This window comes from Rhinopithecus roxellana, chromosome 15 (assembly GCF_007565055.1).
Source record: "Rhinopithecus roxellana isolate Shanxi Qingling chromosome 15, ASM756505v1, whole genome shotgun sequence".
In the NCBI taxonomy this organism is placed as follows: Eukaryota; Metazoa; Chordata; class Mammalia; order Primates; family Cercopithecidae; genus Rhinopithecus; species Rhinopithecus roxellana.
Window position 1 is genome coordinate 18158132 of NC_044563.1, and position 22686 is coordinate 18180817.

The 22686-nt window shown below is 54.0% G+C and overlaps 1 protein-coding gene across 2 annotated transcripts; it reads right to left on the minus strand.

Moving 5' to 3' along the window:
• Positions 1-134: 134 nt before the first annotated feature.
• PACSIN3 (protein kinase C and casein kinase substrate in neurons 3) lies at positions 135-9942 on the minus strand. 2 transcript variants are annotated; one of them, XM_030918977.1, is made up of 11 exons: positions 9815-9942; positions 6141-6206; positions 5813-5903; positions 5542-5698; positions 3350-3585; positions 3084-3239; positions 1992-2167; positions 1741-1861; positions 1476-1612; positions 949-1070; positions 135-627 (listed from the first exon to the last, which is right to left on the minus strand). In XM_030918977.1, the coding sequence occupies exons 3-11, from the start codon at positions 5864-5866 to the stop codon at positions 512-514; spliced, it is 1275 nt and encodes a 424-aa protein (XP_030774837.1). In that variant the 5' UTR covers positions 5867-5903; positions 6141-6206; positions 9815-9942; the 3' UTR covers positions 135-511. The 2 variants fall into 2 exon arrangements, with proteins under 2 accessions (XP_030774837.1, XP_030774838.1); XM_030918978.1 differs by having other exon boundaries at positions 6141-6202; positions 9815-9898.
• Positions 9943-22686: the final 12744 nt, after the last annotated feature.

A 22686-nucleotide genomic window follows, 5' to 3' on the forward strand; every position in this document is an offset into this window, starting at 1 on the left:
ACTCCAGAGCAGGTACCAAGCAGGCAAACCCTTTTCCAACCCCGGCTCCATAACAGACGCTAGGCCTCTCTCTAGATGCCCTCTGGAGGCCTGGCAAGGGTGTCCTATCAAAAAAATGCACATGAGCCCGACAGTGGTTTTTTTTTGTTTTGTGTGTGTGTGTGTGTCAAGTTTTAATACACGCTAGAACAAGCCACAAAAGAGGGTGCTGCTAGGCCGGAACTACACTCACCCCAAGCCCACCTCAGGAACCCCAAAGCAGAGGTCAGGAACTGAGTTCACAGCTCCTGGGGAGGCCTAGGCACCCCTGAACCCTGTCACTTCTATCCCTCCCTACCAGTTCCTTCCTAGACAAAGGCCCTTCCCCTCCCTGGGTCCCAGGACTTCTTCTCTCAAGGGACAGAGGAGCAGCAGGGGAGCGACGGTTCAGGGCCCTGAGGGTCCGGCTCTCCAGGAGAAGCTGGGATCTCACCCAGGGTGGGTAAGCGTCGCAGAAGGGCTGTCAGGACACTCAGGCGCCCACGCACTCCACGTAGTTGGCAGGGTACAGGCCAATGCGGCCACTCTGCAACTGGCCTTGGCACCAGCCCTGCTCGTCCTCCTCACTCATCTTCAGCAGCTCCTCCCCTAAGGGAAAGGGGATTGGTCACTGCCAGTGGCCCTGGCCCAGCCCATTCCTGCAGCTGGGTCAAGGACTGAGGGGGATGGTGTGGTCCCAGAGCCCAGCTAGCAAAGACATGGCTCAGACAGAGGCAGGTCAAGGTCAGCAAGCTGCCCCACCCCAGACCCCGAATGCAGCCACCAGGCACCAGCTGTCTGGACCTGGAACAGCTGAAGGGCCAGAGGACTGGCCCTTAAGAAGTGGGTATTTGGCTTCCCTTTCGGACATCCCTGCTCAGGCGGGTAAAGCAGAGACCGACCGAAGCTAGGAAAGGGGTCCCAGGGTACCTGCTCGGAAGCTCAGCTCATCAGCTTCCTGGCCGGCATAGTCATAGAGTGCCCGCACCCGAACCCCGGTGGCAGCCTTCCGGGGACTCTCTTCATCTGACCACTCCTCATCCTGCCCCGTGCTGGAGAGGGCAGGCAAAGGGAGCAGCTCAGTGTGCAAGGAACACGAGGCTGGAGATCTCACCCAGGATCAGGGCAAAGGCCTCCCTATCCCCAGGGGCACCTGGGAGAGGCAGGTGAGGTGCTGAAAGATTCTAGCTCTATCTCGCCACGCGGGACTTTGAGCAGAGGCAATTCCTGCCACACGCAGCTGATTTAAGGCATAAATGAGAGGGAACGTGGGAAATGCCTGGCAAATCTAAACCACTATGAGAACCGATATCATTACAACTACTAAGTAGGCCCTCAGGTCCCCGGCACCAATTTTCAAACCATTTCAGGTGTGAAGGGAATGAAACCAAGGAGCAAGGAATGGAGGGTGGGAGGCAGAGCTGTTTCTTTGCCACAGCCACGCTCCTGGCTCTCACCCTGGGGACCCCGGGGACTGGGGTGGGGGTGCGGTGCCATCTCTTGTGGGCACGATGCTGGTCAGGGTAACCTCATCAGGGCTCCGGCCACCCTTCTCTTTCCGACTGATTGTCCTCTGTGTGTCCAAGGACCACTCCTGTGGGGACAGCGCTTACAGTCAGGTGGGGCCATCCGGACCACCTTCGCTTACTTCACCCCTAGCCCTGGCCGAGCTGAGTGGGAGCCCATCCCACCTCCCAGCCCCACCCCGCCTGGAACACATGCCTCAAACTGTGGCCAGTTCATGGCCATGCCTGGCCCGTGGGTGCTGCGCCACCAGCGCAGATCCTCTTCGTCACTGGCTGCCTCGATGCCCTGGTGCAAGTCGCGGTGGAGTTCATGGAACCTATGGCCCAAGGCACACCCTCAGTCTAGGAAGTCTAGACCCTGCATCCCTCAGTCCCAGCCAGGGCCTAGGGGAGATGGAGGAGACCCAGTACTACCCCAGATCTCCACGCCCACTAGGCAGCGCATACTTCTCACTGCTGGAAAGGTCCAGGTGCTGGTGTAAGGTGAGCAGCATGTCCTTGAAAAAAAGAAGCCGCTGGCGCTCGGCGGCCTGGCAGGTCTCAAAGGCCTGCTCCATGTCTTCCATGTAGCGTGGAGTGTAGCGATGCAGCTCTGCCAGCGTCTGCTCATACTGAGCTTTTGTCTGGGTGGGAGAGGAGGGTTCTGGTGAGGACCAGACCTTCTTCCACCCAGGACTCCACCAGTGTTTACCAGACACTGCCATGGGCTGCTAGACCCAGGGCTAGCCACTAGGGGCTATCAGTCCTAAGACCCAATTCCTGCCCTCAAGAACCCCAGCAGCCTGGGCCGGGCGCGGTGGCTCAAGCCTGTAATCCCAGCACTTTGGGAGGCCGAGGTGGGCGGATCACGAGGTCAGGAGATCGAGACCATCCTGGCTAACACGGTGAAACCCCGTCTCTACTAAAAATACAAAAAAATTAGCTGGGCGTGGTGGCAGGCACCTGTAGTCCCAGCTACTGGGAGGCTGAGGCAGGAGAATGGCATGAACCCGGGAGGTGGAACTTGCAGTGAGCCGAGATCGCGCCACTGCACTCCAGCCTGGGTGACACAGCGAAACTCTGTCTCAAAAAAAAAAAAAAAAAAAAAAAGAACCCCAGCAGCCTAACAAGGGAGATGACATCAGGCGCAGCAGATAAGAGTGTGGTGAAGACTGAAATGAGGTCAACCTACAGGAAAGGATGGGAGAAATCAGAAAAGGCTTCCTGGAGGAGGTGGAAACTGCAGCATCTCAGGATGGTAAGGATTTGCATATACAGAGCTGCAAGAAAGAACACCAGGCAGAGGGATACTGTGCAAGGAAAGAGCTGGAAGTTCTCAACTGCTGAAGTCATCCCAGTGCCTGAAACTCCATTTCTTTCCCTAGGTCAAGTATCACCTTTTGTCAGGTTCCTCCTTTAAATGATCATCTAGAGAGAGGGTGGCAGGTGAGGATTAGGGTAATGAGAGTGCTGGGGACTGGACAAGGTATTCAAGGAGCAAGATGCATTCAGGAAGCCATGCCCTGGGCGGGAGCCAGGGCTGGTACCTGTGGCCCGCACCTTCTCGGCCTCCTTGGCACAGCGTTCCACCCGTTCCTGCAGTTTGCGCAGCTGCTCCTGGGAGACGGCGCTGTCTGCCTTCGCATGGCTCTCCCTTGTCTGGGCTGTCTTCTCGTCCTTCCGGGCTGCATGGTAGCTTTTCTTGGAAGCCTCAACCTGCCATGCATGGGGACCACGCTGGACCCTGGATGCCACACCCTGGCCCCCTCGATCCCTTGCAGACCAGGAAGGAGCCTGCCTCGGATGCCTCTCCCACCCAGCCTCACCTCCTTCAGCCTCTTCAGCCAGGGCTTCTGGGCCTTGCGGAAGCCGTCCTCAGCTGCCCGGCTCTCGCGGAAGCCACCCAGCACAGGCCGGTGGAAAGCCCCCCGCTGCCAGGCGCGCACCCGCTCACTGTCCTGACCTTGCAGCTTCTCCCGAACCTCCAGGTGCAGGGCGCTCAGCCGCTCAGCCGCCGTGAAAAAGGCATGCCAAGCCTTCTCCAGTGTGCCATACTGGGGGCCTGCAGGGAAGGACAGGGCTTGGGCCAGTCCTGGGTACCACCCAAAATAAGCCCAGCCCCTCTCACTGAGTACGAGGCATGGAAGCATGGGGTATAGGCATAGGGTGCAAAGGTGAATGACAACCCTGTCAGCTGGGCTTATTGAATGCAGACCGTGTGCCTTATCTCACTGAATCCTTGTCTCAGCCACCACCGTGAGGACAGTGACATTGCCAACATTGAACAGGCAAAACACTGAGGCCCAGAGAAGTGAACTCGCTCAAAGCATTATGGCTACAAGAGGAGCTGAGGGCCGGGTGCAGTGGCTCATGCCTGTAATCTCAGCACTTTGGGAGGCCGAGGCAGGTGGATCACGAAGTCAGGAGATTGAGACCATCCTGGCTAACATGGTGAAACCCCATCTCTACTAAAACTACAAAAAATTAGCCGGGCATGGTGGCACGCGCCTGTAGTCCCAGCTACTTGGGAGGCTAAGGCAGGAAAATCACTTGAACCCGAAAGGAGGAGGTTACAGTGAGCTGAGATCACGCCAGCCTGGGCGACAGAGCGAGACTCCATCTCAAAAAAAAAAAAAAAAAGGAGCTGAGATTCAAACCCATCTGTTGCATAAACACTACACTCCATTGCCTCAAAGGAAGAGCCTGTGTGTGCCCTCGAGGAAGACAACTTGCAGGGTGGAAGGATCCATGCTCCCAGTCAGAGGGCCTGGGCTCAGCCTTCAGCACTTCCTAGCTGTGTGCCTTTAGGCAAGTCCCTTAGCCTCTCTGAACTTCCAGTTTCTCCTCTAGAAAATCATAAAACAGGCCAGGTGCAGTGGCTCACACCTGTAATTCCAGCACTTTGGGAGGCCAAGGAGAGGATCGCTGGAACCCAGGGGTCAAAACCAGTCTGAGCAACATAGCAAAACCCCATCTCTACAAAAAATACAAAAATTAGCCAAGTGTCGTCCATGCCTGTGGTCCCAGCTATTGTGGTCCCAGCTATTCAGGAGGCTGAGGTGGGAGGATCGCTTGGCCTGGGAGATGGAGGTTGCAGTGATCCATGATTGTACCACTGCACTCCAGCCTCGGTGACAGAGTGAGACCCTGTCTCAAAAAATAAATAAATAATTAAGAAAGGAAAGAAGGTCAGATGCAGTGGCTCACGCCTGTAATCCCAGTACTCTGGGAGGCTGAGGTGGGTGGATCACCTGAGGTCAGGAGTTTGAGACCAGCCTGGCCAACATGGTAAAACCCCGTCTTTACTAAAAATACAAAATTAGCCAGGCATGGTGGCGGGTGCCTGTAATCCCAGCTACTTGGGAGGCTAAAGCAGGAGAACCACTTGAGAGGCAGAGGTTGCAGTGAGCCAGCATCGTGTCACTGCACTCCAGCCTGGGCAACAATAGCAAAACGTCTCAAAAAAGAAAGGAGGCCGGGCGCGGTGGCTCAAGCCTGTAATCCCAGCACTTTGGGAGGCCGAGACGGGCGGATCACGAGGTCAGGAGATTGAGACCATCCTGGCTAACACGGTGAAACCCCGTCTCTACTAAAAAAAAATACAAAAAACTAGCCGGGCGTGGTGACGGGCGCCTGTAGTCCCAGCTACTCGGGAGGCTGAGGCAGGAGAATAGCGGGAACCCGGGAGGTGGAGCTTGCAGTGAGCTGAGATCTGGCCACAGCACTCCAGCCTGGGCGACAGAGCGAGACTCTGTCTCAAAAAAAAAAAAAAAGAAAGGAAAGAAAATGGGTAAAACAGAACCATCTCTGCAGGGTTCTTGGAACTATCAAAGTAACTCATGAGCAGCCTTTGTAAACTCTTTAACACCACAGCCGTGAGGATGACCAGGAGGATCTTCCCTTTCTAAGGAGGGTAGACATGGAGGCCTCAAACTTCCCACAACACGTGCAAAAAAAGAAGCTGGCCCGACAGTCCTGCACTCAGCTGCCCTCTGCCCCCTGCGAGGGCCTGGCTCACCCTTCTCCACGGTCCCCCTCCACTTTCGGGCCCAGTCGGCCAACTGCTGGGCATAGGCCTTTTCGATGCGTGCACGCTCCTGGAAGCAGCTGACCAGGTCCCCGCACAGCCGGTGCCCGTCCTCCACCCGCTGCACCGTGCGCCTGTAGTTGCCAGCCTGGGCATACAGGAGAAGGGCGCTGTCACCAGGGAAAAGCCTCCTTTTGGGCTGGGGCTGTCAGTTGGGCTCCTCCCCTAGACAAGGAGCTGAGCCCAGGACCCAGCTGCTCACCTCCCAGAAACTGCCCCCTAAGGCCTCCCCTCCAGCGTCCTCTTCTGGAGCCATGGTGTCCCCGCAGCACGGAATGGTGGCGGATTTGGGGCTGTGGAGGGCAGAGGGGTAAGCAGGAAAGCTGGACATATGTTTTTGGGGATAGGAAAAGACCCTCTCTATACCTGGGCCTTGCCCCACCGCCTTCCCCACCACCCAAGGAGCGGTCAGAGCTAAGACTTAGCAGGCAGGGCGCTGAAGACCCTAAGAAGGGCCAGGATGGGTGAGGATGGAGTCTCAAAGCTCTTCCTCTCGCTGCTCTGCCCTTCCCCTCTTGCCCCCCACATACCTGGGGCCTAGAGATCACTTCAGGGACCTGGGTGTCCAACTTTCAATGCTGCCACCGTGACTCTGCCTTGAAGGAGAACAGAGCAAGGGTGAGGGTGGGGGCCTAGAGCGTCCAGGGCGGTGCCCGGCACCCCCGATATAGCAACTGCTGTCAAGCGCCAGATTCCAGGGAGGAGAATGCCAGACGGGTCACACGATCCAGCCAGGGATTAAATGGCAGGCGGGGGTGGGCGGTGGGCAGAGGGCCCCACTCCCCCAACTGCCGATGAGAGAAGAGGACTCCTGCCCAGGCCAGGGCCTCTGTTGCCTTCCCTTGAGTGACAAGATGACCCCATTACCCAAGAGGCCAAGTCAGAGGGTGTCTGGCCACATCCCAGTAGCTCCCTGTACTGAGGAGGGCACGAAGGGAGCCAAGAGGCCTGACTTCTGTCTTGGCCAGGAAGCCTGAACAAGTGTATGTAACTGTCTCCTCCTAAGGAGGCCCCAGTTCCCTCTAAGATGGAACTCCTCTGTGTGCTCAGCTGCCATGCCAGGGCTGGTGTGAAACTCAAACCAAGCAACGCACCAGAAATACGAGGGGCCCTGCAGTCACACGAAGATACTCATCTCAGTCCACACATCCATTGAGGGCCCACAGGACTCCATGGGGAACACACAACCCAGGCCCACCCTCCAAAGGCCTGGCGTCCAGGGCAGCCTGGGGAAGTGAGAAGCGATGACCAGCTATAAGAATGTTCCCCTGGCCGGGCGCGGTGGCTCAAGCCTGTAATCCCAGCACTTTGGGAGGCCGAGACGGGCGGATCACGAGGTCAGGAGATCGAGACCATCCTGGCTAATATGGAGAAACCCCGTCTCTACTAAAAAATACAAAAAACTAGCCGGGCGACGAGGCGGGCGCCTGTAGTCCCAGCTACTGGGGAGGCTGAGACAGGAGAATGGCGTGAACCCGGGAGGCGGAGCTTGCAGTGAGCTGAGAGCTGGCCACTGCACTCCAGCCTGGGCGGCAGAGCAAGACTCCGTCTCAAAAAAAAAAAAAAAAAAAAAAAGAATGTTCCCCAGACTGGGTGTGGTGGCTCATGCCTGTAATCTCAGCACGTTGGGAGACTGAGGTGGGTGGATCACCTGAGGTCAGGAGTTTGAGACCAGCTTGGCATGGAGAAACCTCATCTCTACTAAAAATGGAAAAATTAGCCAGGCATGGTGGCAGGCACCTGTAGTCCCAGCTACTTAGGAAGCTGAGGCATGAGAATCACTTGAACCTAGGAGGTGGAGGTTGCAGTGCGCTGAGATTGCACCATTGCCTGGGCAACAGAGTGCGGGTCTCAAAAAAAAAAAAAAAAAAAGTTCCCTAGAATTGCAGAGGCGGGCAGGCCAATTCCAAGCCCAGAGCCACAGCCCCAGAGACTCAAGAACACAGTGGCATGTGGCTGCTCCCCGCCTGCCTCTGGGCAGGGTCTCAGCTGTCCCCTGTCCCCAACACCGACTGACTCACAGACCCTAGAAGGAAATCAGTTCCTCTCTGAGCAAGCCCAAGGGACATAGCCAGACCCAGGAGGACAGTGTGTGCCCTTTGTCCCCAAAGCAGGGCGCTGTCACAGAGCTTCCTCCAAACTCATGCACCTCTGCTCCTCCTTCAAACCTCCAATTAAGGCATCTTCTCCTCAGTCACTTCCCCTGTTCCTCTGTCCTTGCTCCCATAGCCCTGGGTGACCCTTCAGCCAGGGCGTATAACCCATGGAGTTGTGGCTGACAGGACAGTGTCTGTCTTCAGTCACCGACAGAGGCTTCCGGGATTCTCATTTGTGTGTCCCCACGAACTGGAATCAGCAATAATTAGTTAAGTGAGAAAACAGGTGATGTCCACCTGGAGCGCAGTAAACACACCGGCTCCAACAGCTGTGGGAACACTTGGTGCAGGTGGGCTTCCCCCTCTGCTAACAGGAGGCAGAGCTGGGGCTCCGCGGAGACCCAGGCAATGGAGATGCCCACCAGGGGCCTCACGAGCTCGTCACTTCGTTCCCTCTGGAATCTGTCCTGCCTGTCCAGAGAGGGCCTGACAGGGCGCTGGAGAGAAAGAGAGCTGCCACCATGAATCACAGGGCTCTGGAGCCTGCCCCAGTCCAGCCTCAGGAGCCTGGGGCCCCTTGCCTGTTCCAGCCTCCGAGTTCCCTGCTCCCCAGAGAGCTGCCCCCCACCCCTTCCCTCTCTCTGGCCCCAGAACAGAGCAAGCTGTGTGTACTGGGCTGGCACAGCTCCCTCCGGCCTCCCAGAGCAAACACGGGCCCAAGCCCCGGGTGCAGCCAGGCCCCACAGCCCCAGCCTGACCTCTCTGTGGTGGTGGGGGCGGGGGGGGGCTTGCACCTTGGCCCCTGTTGAGGGGGTTGGCACCCTGTGCCTCCTGAGCTCAGCAGAGACCCAAATCAGTCCCCACCACAGACAAGAGCTCAGAAAGCAGGTAATGCAATCTTCCCAGCCCGGGGAGCCAGCACATTCGGCTCCAAGAGGTCTTCGTGGGCTTGGCAGGTTCTCCTTGCAGCTGCACGGGCCAAGGTAGGAGTCCCTGGTTCAGGAAGACCCACTCTCCCTACCTGAGGCCTGAAGGTACCCGGCCCCAGACCAGCCCTAACCCCTTCCAGAAGCTGGGGGCTTGCCCCTGGTAGGGAGCTCAGCCATTCTGCCCGGCCCATCCCTAGGACCTGAGTCACAGGCTGCGCCCTAGGGCTTCTTCCCCTGGTGGCCCCTCCCGGTGCGCCCGCAGCCCTAGGATTTCAGGACAGAGCGGGGCGGGGGTGGGGGGGGCGGGGTCAGTCGGCTGGTCCGGAGAGGGGCAGCGAGGTTAGAGGGGCTGGAACCAGAAGCCAGAGCCAGCCAGGAGGTCAGGAGGCTGGGGGAGGGGGTGGCGCAGCCAAAGGGGGAGGAGGCAGGGCCAGGGAGGGGCATAACAAAGGGACACTTTTGGAAACCCGACCTGCCGGCCGGGGTGCCTTCTCCCAGATGACGCACTCTGAACCCCAGCGTCCACTCCAGAGCTCGGCGCCCAGGGGCTACGCGCCTCTGGCCTCAACTCTTATAGACCGCGCCCCTCGACAGGACCCCTTGCCGCCCGGAGCTGCATAACTCGGAGCCCGCGGAGCCACGCGGAGCGGCAGGGCCAGGCCTAGCCACCAAGCTCTAGGACTTCTTGGCCAAACTTGTTGAACTTGGTCTCGGCGGAGGTGGGGCCACCGATCACTGCCAAGGGGAGGGTACACCCCCGGCCCGGGCCGGCCTCGCCGTGGGCTCCAGATGGTGGCCCCGGGCAGCAGACCCAGGAATCGGGGCTCGCAGCAGAGGGCGATGGGTCGCCAGCGAGCGAGGACCCTCTGGGGCCCCGGGGCGTGCGAGAGGCGAGCGGATGGGGGCCCTCGAGGGGCCCCTGGAGACGGCTCAGCCCTCCAGCGACTGCGCCCCCTCCCCCAGGCGGCCTGCGGAATTGCGGAGCCCGCGGCGCTGCAGATGGGACGGCCCCTCGGCGCGGCTACGGCCCTTCCCGTCGGCACGCAGAGCGGGATGGCGGGGGGCTCCCTGGGCGGGAGTCGGCTCCACTGCAAACTTCAGAAGCCGGAGCAGGACAGGGCGGGCTCGAGCCACTGCACCCGCCGCCGCGTCCCCGCGCGTCCCCTCCAGGGCACTCACCGCCTCCTCCCTGGGCCCCTCGGCGGGTGGGGGTCCGGCCACGCTCCGGCCCGAGTCCTGCCGCTCCCGGGCCCGCGCCGCAGCCTCCCGGAGCGCGCCGGGCCCTCCCCCGGGAAGCCCAGCCCCCCGCCCCCGGCCCCGCCCTCTCCTGGCCGCCGCTGCCTCAACCCCACGCGGCGGGGCGGCGGGGCGGCGGGGCGGCGGGGCGGCGGGGCGGCGGGGCGGCGGGGCGGCGGGGCGGCGGGGCGGCGGGGCGGCGGGGCGGCGGGGCGGCGGGGCGGCGGGGCGGCGGGGCGGCGGGGCGGCGGGGCGGCGGGGCGGCGGGGCGGCGGGGCGGCGGGGCTGCCGGCATCGCGGCGACCGGCGGCTCTTGGGGCGCGGGCCGAGGTTTCTCTGCTCCGCCCGTGTGCGGAGTGCCTGGGCGGGCTCCCCAGGGTTGCACCCCGGTGCTGCAGGGAGCCAGATTTCGGCTTTGCCCCTCCCCGACCGTTGCAGAGGTTGGGAGACCCGAGGGAGTAAGAAGGGACCGGGCCGGCACGGGCAGCCTTGGAGCGGGGCCGGGGGCTGCACTGCCTTACATTTTTTGCTGAGCACAGCCTGTTTAGAAATTGGCTCAGGCGAGCCTCACAACCACCCCTTGTAAGCATTAGGATTCCCACCATACAGATGCAAAAACAGGCTGGGAGGCTTTTCAGAGGTTTGCCCAAGATTTCCCTTTAGTCGGGCAGGGCCGGGACTCCAGAACCGTGCCCTACCCTGTACAGCTGCCCTGCTAATCTGGGGCGCCTTCTAAGGCCTGAGACGAACACGGGGTGGGGGTGGGACAAAAAGGCGTAAGCTCCTCCCCCTCCGTTTTCTTATTTCCAGATTTTTGTGCCACGATTCATTCTTAAATCCCTTCGCCCCCCTTTATCAGTCTGGTACATTTTTCCATATCGCCACGATCCCACTCCACGCTAAATAAATCCCTTCTCCCTCCCCTCTTCCCGCTTCCCCCTGGGGGAAGATTTTGCAGAGCGGCCCCGTCTGTTATTTATATCCACTGGAGCGGTCCAAGAATGTTCGAAGCTGACCTAATCGCCACCTGCTCGGCCTTTCCGCCCCTCCCGCTCTCTCCTGGGCCCGGTGACCCAGCAGCGGTGCCCTGAGCGTTGGAGACTAGGGGGAGCGCGGGCCAAAGGGGTCGAACGCCCCGGGCGCAGAGGGTCCCGGGCGCGCAGATTCGCAGCGGGTGGGAGAGCCCCGGCGCTCTCGGAGGAGTGCTCCCCCAGGGACGCGGCGCTGAGCTCTCTGAAGCTCCTACTATTCCTCCCACCCCCAGCTCCCTGAAGAGTGTGAGTGCGTGAGCGCGGAGTTTTAAACGGCAACTTTAAAAATAGCAAAATTATGTTGTTTCTAAATCCAGGAGGAATCACTGACGCGTTCTTTCCGCAGATGAACCCGCTCACAAAATGGAAAAGGGGCCTGGAGAAAATGAATGGGGGTAATTTTGCCTGCGGAGGGCTCACTTGCTGGGCAGTGCTGATGGAAGGGTGAAACTGAAAGACACCTGTGGGGCACCTAAGGCGCGCCACCTTTGGCCTGAGGATTCTGGCCGTGCTTGGCAAATCATACCTGAGTAGTGAATCCGAAACCTGGGATGTGGTTTCTGAAACCAGTTTCAACACCCACTCTCTCTTAGGGCTTGGACAAGTCTTCTCTCCTTATCTCTATTTCTACCTCTGTAAAACATGACAGGTGACCCGGATGACCTTCCACTGAGCCATGAGCCCCAGCTAATTAGTGATTGTAAAAATAACTGCAGATCAGAGGAGCTGGGAAAATGGCAAATGACAGCCACAGGGTTTTGTATTCTTTAAAATCAGTTAACATCCCACCTAGCTCCTGAAGGCCTTTAGGCACCTAGACCGAAGTGTGAAAACACAAGAATGAAATTAATTACAGGAGTCACCTATTAAAACCTCATTAAAAATAAAGTTGGCAGCCAGGCTGTGGGATCTGGGAAAGCCAGGCCATAGACTCAGAAAACAGGGCTGTTCATTAGACCACAAGGAGAAGGGGATGTGGACTGGAAAACATCTGGCTTCCCTTGGGCTCAAGTCTGGGAGCAGAAAGCAGAAATGTTGCAGCTGATCTTAATTGCCCCTAAGGTACTGTAGGGGGAAAAAAACAACAAAATAAAACCCAGAGTATAGGGGGCTGCTTCTAAGGCGAAAGTAGACAGACAAGCCCTTGGAAAGCCAGCTCCGAGCTAATGCTACCCCCAGGGCTCCGATTCTGTGTTCTATGGCCAGAGCCCTTAACATCTACACTGCTCCATCAGTGCTGTCCTCAACCCAGAATTCAAGATGAGATGTCAATAGATAGAGGGCTGCATAAAGATAGAAATCTGGCCGGGAGCGGTGGTGGCCCATGCCTGTAATCCCAGCCCTTTGGGAGGCCGAGGTGGGTGGATCACTTGAGGTCAGGAGTTCGAGACCAGCCTGACCAACATGCTGAAACTCCATCTCTACTAAAAATACAAAAATTACTTGGCCATGTTGGTGGGTGCCTGTAATCCCAGCTACTAGGGAGGCTGAGGCAGGAGAATCGCTTGAACCCAGGAGGTAGAGGTTGCAGTGAGCCGAGATCGTGCCATTGCACTCCAGCCTGGGCTACAAGAACAAAACTCCATCTCAAAGAAAAAAAAAGAAAAAAATGACAGAAATCTAAAGCTGGCGCGGTGGCTCACGCCTGTAATGGCAGCACTTTGTGAGGCTGAGACAGGTGGATCACCTGAGGTCAGGAGTTCAAGACCAGCCTGGCCAATATGGTGAAACCCCATTTCGACTAAAAACACAAAAAAAACTAGCTAGCGTGGTGGCAGACGCCTGTAGTCCTAGCTACTTGGGAGGCTGAGACAGGAGAATTGCTTGAACCCAGGAGAGGCTGAGGTTGCAGAGAGCTGAGATTGCGCCACTGCACTCCAGCCTGGGCGAAGGAGACTTTGTCTCAAAAAAAAAAAAAAAAGACAAATCTAGCAAGGCACTTGGCTCAGGGTACCAATGGGCAGATTGGTCCATTGCCAAATATCGCTCCACTCACAGACTCACCTTGAGTTTCTGGAATGTCCTAACCACTGTGCCTTCATTTGTTTGTTTATGCATTCATTCATCCAGCCAAGAAAACACTTGAATTTTTACTCCATGCTAAGCTCTATGCTAGGAATATTGGGGGTACAAAGTTAAATAAGGCAGAGTCCAAGTGTACAGTAATGATGCAATGCAGAGAGGAAGTATTGAGGGAAAACAGGCAGAAGGGATGACCTTTCACAGGACATGACACTGATAGGTCTTGATGAGTAGGAATTAGTCATGTGGACAGGCGTCCTACGCAGGAGCTTCAGGGTGTGCCAAGCCCCAGGGGTGTTACCATATGACTTTGTGACCTAGCAATTCTACTTTGCAGTATTTACCCTGGACGAACATGTACAAATGCAGAAAGAGGCACAACGATGTTTGCATATAGTATAACAGGGGCGAACTAAAAACAAATGTTCATCATGAAGGCAATAGTTGAATAACCTAAAGTTCATTCATGCTGTGGATTACTCTGCAAAAACTCAAGAACAAGCTAGAGGCAGGAGTTGGAGACCAGCCTGGCCAACAGAGTGAAACCCCTTCTCTACTAAAAATACAAAAATTAGCCAGGCGTGGTGACGTGTGCCTTTAGTCTTAGCTACTTGGGAAGCTGAGACAGGAGAACCGCTTGAACCCGGGAGGCAGAGGTTACAGTGAGCTGAGATTGCGCCATTGCACTCCAGCCTGGGCAACAAGAGCGAAACTCCATCTCAAACAAAAACAAACCAAAAGAAAAAAGAAAGAACAAGGTAGAGAGAGATGTATACTTTTTTTTTTTTTGAGACGGAGTCTTGCTCTGTCGCTCAGGCTGAAGTGTAATGGTGTGATCTCAGCTCACTGCAACCTCCACCTCCCAGGTTCAAGTGATTCTCCTGCCTCAGCCTCCTGAGTAGCTGGGATTACAGGCATGTGCCACCACGCCCAGCAAATTTTTGTATTTTTAGGAGAGATGGGGTTTCACCATGTTGGTCAGACTGGGCTCAAACTCCTGACCTCATGATCCGCCTGCCTCGGCCTCCCAAAGTGCTGAGATTACAGGCGTGAGCCACTGCGCCTGGCAGAGAGACGTATTCTTATAGGAAGATCTCCAAGACAATGTCAAGGGAAAAAAGCAAAATGCAAAGCACACTAAATCTTCACAGAGAATATACATCATACTGATTTTGGCGTTTACCTTTAGGCAGAGGTCTAGAATTGGTAAGGGACATTTTTGTAATGTTAGAACATTTACAATGAGAATGTACCCACGTGTAAATTATGTAACTAAAATTAAAAACTGGGGGGAGGGTGAATGGGTATTTGTATCTAAAATAGTGCTGTCCAATTATTTTCTGCAGTGGTGGGAATGTTCTGTAGCTGTGCTGGCCAATCTGATAGCCACTAGTAGCATGAGACGAGCACTTGAAATGTGGCTATTGAGAACATAAACTTTCGGCCGGGCGCGGTGGCTCAAGCCTGTAATCCCAGCACTTTGGGAGGCCGAGACGGGTGGATCACGAGGTCAGAAGATCGAGACCATCCTGGCTAACATGGTGAAACCCCGTCTCTACTAAAAAAAAAATACAAAAATCTAGCCGGGCGAGGTGGCGGGCGCCTGTAGTCCCAGCTACTCCGGAGGCTGAGGCAGGAGAATGGCGTAAACCCGGGAGGCGGAGCTTGCAGTGAGCTGAGATCCGGCCACTGCACTCCAGCCCGGGCGACAGAGCGAGACTCCTTCTCAAAAAAAAAAAAAAAAAAAAGAGAACATAAACTTTCAATTTAAAAATTTTGAAATTAGGCCAGGCATTGTGGCTCACGCCTGTAATCCCGGCACTTTGGGAGGCTGAGGCAGGAGGACCACTTTAGGCCAGGAGTTCAAGACCAGCCTGGCCAAGATGGTGAAACCACGTCTCTACTAAAAATACAAAAATTAACCTGGCGTGGTGGTGTGCACCTGTAGTCCCAGCTACTCAGGGCAGGGCTGAGGCAGGAGAATTGCTTGAACTCAGGAGGCAGAGGTTGCAGTGAGCCGAGATTGTGCCACTGCAGTCCAGCCTGGATGACAGAGCGAGACTCTATCTCAAAAAAAAAAAAAAAAAAAAAAAAAAAGCTGAGTGTGGTGGCACATACCTGTAGTGCCAGCTACTGAGGCAGCTGAGGTCGCCTGAGCCTGAGAGGTCAAGACTGCAGTGAGCCGTGATTGGGCCACTGCGTTCCAGCCTGGGAAACAGAGTGGGACCCTGTCTAAAAAAAAAAAAAAAAAAAAAAAAAAAAAAAAAAAAAAAAAAAAAAAAAAAATTAACAACTACATGTCAGTAGTGGCTACTGTATTGGACTGTGCAGGTCTCGAATCTCTAGAATAATGAGGTCATGATGGGGTGGAGGTATCAGAGGCGTTTGAACCAGAGAGACTCCAGCTTGAATAGGGGCTGGGTAAAATAAGGCTCAGACCTACTGGGCTGCATTCCAAAAAGGTTAGCTATCCTGAATCCAGCAGATAAAAGGATGCGATAAAGAAGCCAGCCAAAACCCACCAAAACTAAGATGGCAATGTGACCTCTGGTCGTCCTCACTGTTCATTATACGCTAAATCTAATGCATTAGCATGCTAAAAGGCACTCCCACCAGTGCCATGACAGTTTACAGATGCCATGGCAATGTCAGGAAGCTACCCTACATTTAAAAAAAAAAATGAAGTTACCCTATATAGTCTAAAAAGGGGAGAAACCCACAGTTCCGGGAATTGCCCACCCCTTAACCAAAAAACTCAGGAATAATCCCCTTGTTTAGCATATATTCAAGAAATAACTATAAGTATTCTTAGGTGAGCAGCACTTGCTGCTGCTCTGCCTAGAGTAGCCTTTTTTTTGTTTTGTTTTTTGAGACGGAGCCTTACTCTGTCACCCAGGCTGGAGTGCAGTGGTGCGATCTCGGCTCACTGCAACCTCTGCCTTCTGGGTTCAAGCGATCCTCCTGCCTCAGTCACCAAAGTAGTTGAGTTTATAGGTGTGCACCACATGCCTGGCTAATTTTTGTATTTTTGTAGAGAAGGGTTATCGCCATATTAGCCAGGCTGGTCTCAAACTCCTGACCTCAGGTGATCCGCCTGCCTCAGCCTCCCAAGGTGCTCATTGCAAGCTCCACCTCCCAGGTTCACGCCATTCTCCTGCCTCAGCCTCCCAAGTAGCGGGGTCTACAGGTGTCCGCCACCACGCCCAGCTAAGTTTTTTGTATTTTTAGTAGAGATGGGGTTTCACCGTGGTCTCTATCTCCTGACCTCGTGATCCACCTGCCTCAGCCTCCCAAAGTGCTGGGATTACAGGCGTGAACCACTGCACCCGGCCCTATTCCTTCACTTTCTTAATAAACTTGCTCTCACTTTATTCTATGGATTCACCTCAAATTCTTTCTTTCGCCAGGCCCAAGAACCCTCTCCTGGGGTCTGGATCAGGACTCCTTTCTGGTAACAGAAGCAGATGGAAGATGAAGCTGGAAAGATAGCTTGGGATTGGATGGTGAAGATTTGCAAAGTGAGAGAGGGAATTTGGACTGTGTCCTATAGGCAGTGGGAAATCTGCATGGGAGTAAGTAGATCAGATTTCCCCTTTTATTTTATTTATTTATGTTTTTGAGACAGAGTCTCGCTCTGTCGCCCAGGCTGGAATGCAGTGGTGTGATCTTGGCTCACTGTAACCTCCGCCTCCCAGGTTCAAGCGATTCTCCTGCCTCAGCCTCCCAAGTAGCTGGGATTACAGGTGCCCGCTGCCACAGCTAATTTTTGTAATTTTAGTAGAGACAGGGTTTCACCATCTTGGCCACGCTGGTCTTGAACTCCTGACCTCGTGATCCACCCACCTCTGCCTCCCAACTGGGATTACAGGCATAAGCCACTACGCCCAGCCAGATTTCCCCCTTTTTTGTTATTATTATTATTATTATTATTTTATACTTTAAGTTCTAGAGTACATGTGCACAACGTGCAGGTTTGTTACATATGTATACATGTGCCATGTTGGTGTGCTGCACCCATTAACTCGTCATTTACATTAGGTATATCTCCTAATGCTATTAGCAGATTTCCCCTTTTTAACGGTAACTCTGGCCACCCTGCCGAGAGTAGATCAGAGCTGGTTGAGTGCTGTAGGCAGGGCTGTCTCCTCTGGATGCTGCTTTGTGAGTTTCCCTCCGTGGCCTCTGGACATTGCCCCAGCATTCCTGACAGGCAGCTGAGTAAAGTATTCTAATTTCACAGCTATGTTTTTCAGAGCTCAGGCAGTCCCACGTAAAGACTGGTCCCAGCTATTGACAGCAGTTAACCTCAGTGGGGGAGACTGTTTGTGGATAGCCAGGCAGACCAATGGTGCTCGGGTGAAAATGAATTGCAGGTTTCGAGAGTGCAGCCTATAGAGAAAGCTTCTCCAGGGTCAGGAAGTTACCCTATTAAGAAAAAAAAAAAATTAAGTTACCCTATATAGTCTAAACAGGGGAGGAACCCGTAGTTCCAGGAATCTGCCATTGCCCCAGGCAGATTCTCTAGCTCATCCCTGTGTTGGCAGGAGACGCCCCAGGAGTTGCCATTGTGTACTCCGGGTTTCAGCTCTGTTGGCCAGGAGGCTCCTGCTCCGGAAGCCAACCCTGCTGCTCTGGAAGCCAACCCTGCTGCTCTGGAAGCCAACCCTGCTGCTCTGGAAGCCAACCCTGGGCCCTTCCACTGGGGTCTCCTTGCCGGTGAATGAGGAGTTCCTCGTGGCAGATCCATTCATTTCATAGGTTTTCAGGGAACACCTGTTGTGTGCCCAATACCAGGCTGGGTGCTCAGTCCTTAATTCAAAGAAAGCAGGCTGGGCATGGTGGCTCTTGCTTGTAATCCAAGCATTTTAGGAGGCCAAGGCGGGCGGATCACTTGAAGTCAAGAGTTCAAGCCCAGCCTGACCAACATGGTGAAACCTCATCTCTACTAAAAATACAAAAATTAACCGGGCGTGGTGGCACACGCCTGTAGTCCCAGCTACTCGGGAGACCGAGGCAGGATAATTGCTTGAACCCGGGAGGCAGAGGTTGCAGTGAGCTGAGATTGCGCCACTGCACTCCAGGCTGGGTGACAGAGCGAGACTCCGTCTCAAGACAAAAAAAGAAAGCAGACAAGATGCCTAACTTCGTGGAATTTTCCACTGAAATCAAATAAAGGTTCAAAAACATCATTACCAATTGTCATGACTGTTTGAAGGAAAAAAAAAAAAAAAAGGACACTGTGCTGGAAAAGAATAGTGGTAGTGTGGCTTCAGGGAGTTGCCTCCACCCAAAAAGACCCAAAAGACAAATGGAAGTTAAAAAGGTGAAGAGGGGACCTAAGGAATGGCATTCCAGGCAGAACAACTGAAGACATGTATGTAAAGGTCCTTACATGAGAACTTGACCTTCTGGGACAGAAGGGTGGAGTGGGCAGGGCACGGTGAATGAGCAGGTGAGAGGCCCAGAATGAGGTGGGAGAGGCAGGCAGCACCCGGACACTACCAGGCTTTGTGAGTTCTGTTTCGAATGCAGGAGGAAGCCCTTGGAGGGATTTAAGCGGAGGAGGGAACTGAATGGCCTTTTTGGATGTTGCATGAGGAATGGATTAGAGCAAGGAATTAGCAAACCATGGCCTGTATGGCCCACAGCTAAAAGTGGTTTTTACTTTTATTCTCTTTTTTCTATGGAGACGAGGTCTCCCTGTGTTCCTCAAGCTGGTCTCGAACTCCTGGGCTCAAATGATCCTCCTGCCTTGGCTTCCCAGAGTGTTGGGATTACAGGCATGAGCCACTGCCCTGGGCCGGTTTTTACCATTTTAAATGGATGAAAAAATAATAATAAAAAGAAGACTATTTTGTGACACACAAAGGTTATAGGAAATTCAAATTTCGGCATCTATAAATAAAGTTGGATTGGAACACAGCCACACTCATTTATTTATAAACTGCCTTTGGCCGTTTTCACACCACAATGGTAGAGTTAGTACTGTAGTTGCAACAGAAATCATATGGCTCAGACAACCTAAAATATTTACTATCTGCCCCTTACACAAAACTCGCCTGACTCATGGATTGGAGAGAGAGAAAAAGCAGGGAAATCAATTAAGAGGTACCTGCGGTAGATGGTACAGGGGTGAGATGACCACATAAGATGAACAGAGTGGCTTGTTCCAGGGTGGTAGCCATGGAGGTATGAGACGTGCATGGATCCAGGCAAGGTGGCTCACTCCTGTAATCCCAGCACTTTGGGAGGCCAACGAGGGCAGATCACCTGAGGTCAGTTTGACACCAGCCTGACCAACATAGTGAAACCCCATCTCTACTAAAAATACAAAAATTAGCCAAAGCCAGACGTGGTGGCTCACACCTGTAATCCCAACACTTTGGGAGGCCGAGGCGGGTGGATCACCTGAGGTCAGGAGTTCGAGACCAGTCCGGTTAACATGGTGAAACCCTGTCTCTACTAAAAATACAAAAATTAGCAGGGCATGGTGATGAACATCTGTAATCCCAGCTACTCGGGAGGCTGAGGCAGGAGAATCGCTTGAACCCAGGATGCGGAGGTTGCAGTGAGCCGAGATCGCGCCATTGCACTCCAGCCTGGGCAACAGAGCAAGGCTGAATCTCAAAAAAAAAAAAAAAAAAAAAAAAAGCTGGGTGTGGTGGTGCATGCCCGTAATCCCAGCTACTTGGGAGGCTGAGGCAGGAGAATTGCTTAAACCCAGGAGGCGGAGGTTGCAGTGAGTGGAGATCATGTCACTGCACTCCAGCCCAGGCAACAGAGTGAGACTCTATTTCAAAAAAGACAAAAAAGCGCCGGGCGCGGTGGCTCAAGCCTGTAATCCCAGCACTTTGGGAGGCCGAGACGGGCGGATCACGAGGTCAGGAGATCCAGACCATCCTGGCTAACCCAGTGAAACACCGTCTCTACTAAAAAAAACACAGAAAACTAGCCGGGCGAGGTGGCGGGCGCCTGTAGTCCCAGCTACTCGGGAGGCTGAGGCAGGAGAATGGCGTAAACCCGGGAGGCGGAGCTTGCAGTGAGCTGAGATCCGGCCACTGCACTCCAGCCTGGGCGACAGAGCGAGACTCCGCCTCAAAACAAAAAAACAAAAAACAAAAGGCCGGGCGCGGTGGCTCAAGCCTGTAATCCCAGCACTTTGGGAGGCCGAGACGGGCGAATCACGAGGTCAGGAGATTGAGACCATCCTGGCTAACACGGTGAAACCCCGTCTCTATTAAAAAATACAAAAAACTAGCTGGGTGAGGTGGCAGGCGCCTGTAATCCCAGCTACTCGGGAGGCTGAGGCAGGAGAATGGCTAAACCCAGGAGGCGGAGCTTGCAGTGAGCCGAGATCCGGCCACTGCACTCTAGCCTGGGTGACAGAGCAAGACTCCGTCTCAAAAAAAAAAAAAAAAAAAAAAAGGCAAAAATGATGTCCAGATGTCCAGCTACCTGGAAATACCACTTACTGAGATGAGGGAAACTGTGAAAGAGACAGAAAAAGAGCGAAAAATCAATAGTTCACTTTTGGACACATTGGATTTGAGATGCTGATGAGATGTCTGGGAAGATTTGTCAAGAAGGCAGGGCCATGCACTATTCTGGACATCACCAATGAGCCTGAGACCCAGGAAAAGGTATAGGAACCCTGCTCCTCAGCCTTGCAATGGGAGTTCTGTGCCGGAGGTGAGGTTGGACCATGGTGGAGAAGGGGGAGGATGGGAACTCATGCGTTAAGTCTTGTCTGTGGTACATCTGTCATTCCGCTCAGCACTCTGTCACCACGGCCTTACAACAACCTGGCAGAGTAGGACTTACTCTCCTCGTTTTACAAAGGAGGAAACTGAAAATCAGAGAGGGGCTACGATTTGCAGAGGGACACATCTAGGAACTGGGGAAGTGAGGGCTGGAAGTGAGGGCTGCTGTGTGCTGAGCACCACAGCAGAGACGAGGTGTATTTGTTTCCCAGGGTGGCTGTAATCAATTACTGCAAATGAGTGACTTCAAACAACAGAAATACATTCTCTCATAGTTCTGGAGGCCAGAAATCCAAAATTGAAGTGTTAGCAGGGCCACACTCTTTCCCCAGGCTCTGGGGAAGAATTTTTTTTTTTTTTTTTTTTTTTTTTTTGAGATGGGATCTTGTTCTGTCATCCAGGCTGGAGTGCAGTGGCATGATCACAGCTCACTGCAGCCACAAATTCAAGGCATCCTCCTACTTCAGCCTCCCCATTAGCTGAGACTACAGGTATGCACTGCCATGCCTGGACAATTTTTTTTTTAGTTTTTGTAGAGATGTTGACCAGGATGGTCTTGAACTTCCTGGCCTCAAGTGATCCTCCAGCTTCAGCTTCCTAAAGTGCTGGGATTACAGGCGTGAGCCGCTGCACCAAGCCTTGAATCTTGCCTTGCCTCTCTCCTAGTTTTTGTGGCTGCCAGCAATCTTTAGCATCCCTTGGTTTACAGCCTATCATTCCAATCTCTGCCTCCATTTTCCCAGGATCTTCTCCTCTGTGCATCTATTTCTCTGTATCTGGCCTCCTTCTGCTTCACTCTTTTGTTTGTTTTTGTTTTTAGAGATGAGGTCTCACTGTATTGCCTAGGCTGGTCTTGAACTCCTGGGCTCAAGAGATCCTCCCACCTCAGCCTCCCAAGTAACTGGGACAATAGGCATGGGCCACCATGCTGGCTTGCCTTACTCTTTTCGGTGTGTGCTTCACTTTTTTCTTTTCTTTCTTTTCTTTTCTTTTCTTTTTTTTTTTTTTTTTGAGATGGAGTCTTGCTCTGTCCCCCAGCCTGGAGTGAGTGCAGTGGTGCGATCTCGGCTCACTACAAGCTCCACCTCCCGGGTTCACTGCATTCTACTGCCTCAGCCTCCCGAGTAGCTGGGACTACAGGTGCCCACCACCATGCCCAGCTAAGTTTTTGTATTTTGTATTTCACCATATTAGCCAGGATGGTCTCGATCTCCTGACTTCGTGATCCCCCCACCTCAGCCTCCCAAAGTGCTGGGATTACAGGTGTGAGCCACCACTCCTGGCCTCTTTATTTTTTTATTTTTTTATTTTTTTGAGACGAAGTCTTGCTCTGTCGCCCAGTCTGGAGTGCAGTGGTGCGAGCTTGGCTCACTGCAACTCTGCTCCCCCAGTTCAAGCAATTCTTGTGCCTCAGCCTCCTGAGTGGCTGGGATTACAAGCATGCACCACCACACCCGGCTAATTTTTGTATTTTTAGTAGAGACAGGGTTTCAGCATGTTAATCAGGCTGGTGTCGAACTCCTGAGGTCAAGTGATCTGCCTGCCTCGGCCTCCCAAAGTGCTTGGATTACAGGTGTGAGCCACCGTGCCCGGCTGATGTGCCTCACTCTTATTAGGACACTTGCCATTGGATTTAAGGTACCTGGATAATCCGGGATGATCACCTCACTTAAAAATGCTTAATTAGGTTGAGTGCAGTGCCTCAAGCCTGTGATCCCAGCACTTTGGGAAGCTGATGTGGGTAGATCGCTTGAGCCCAGGAATTGGAGACCCGCCTGGGCAACACAGTGAGATACTGTTGCTACAAAAAATATAAAAATTAGCTGGGTGTGATGGCAGGTGGCCATAGTTTTAGCTACTCAGGAGCTCAGGAGTTCCAGGTTGCAGTGAGCCATGTTCACGCCACTGCACTCTGCCTGGGTGACAGATTGAGACCCTGTCTTGAACAGACAAACAAACCAACCTTTTTTTTGTTTGTTTGTTTTGTTTTGAGATGGATGGA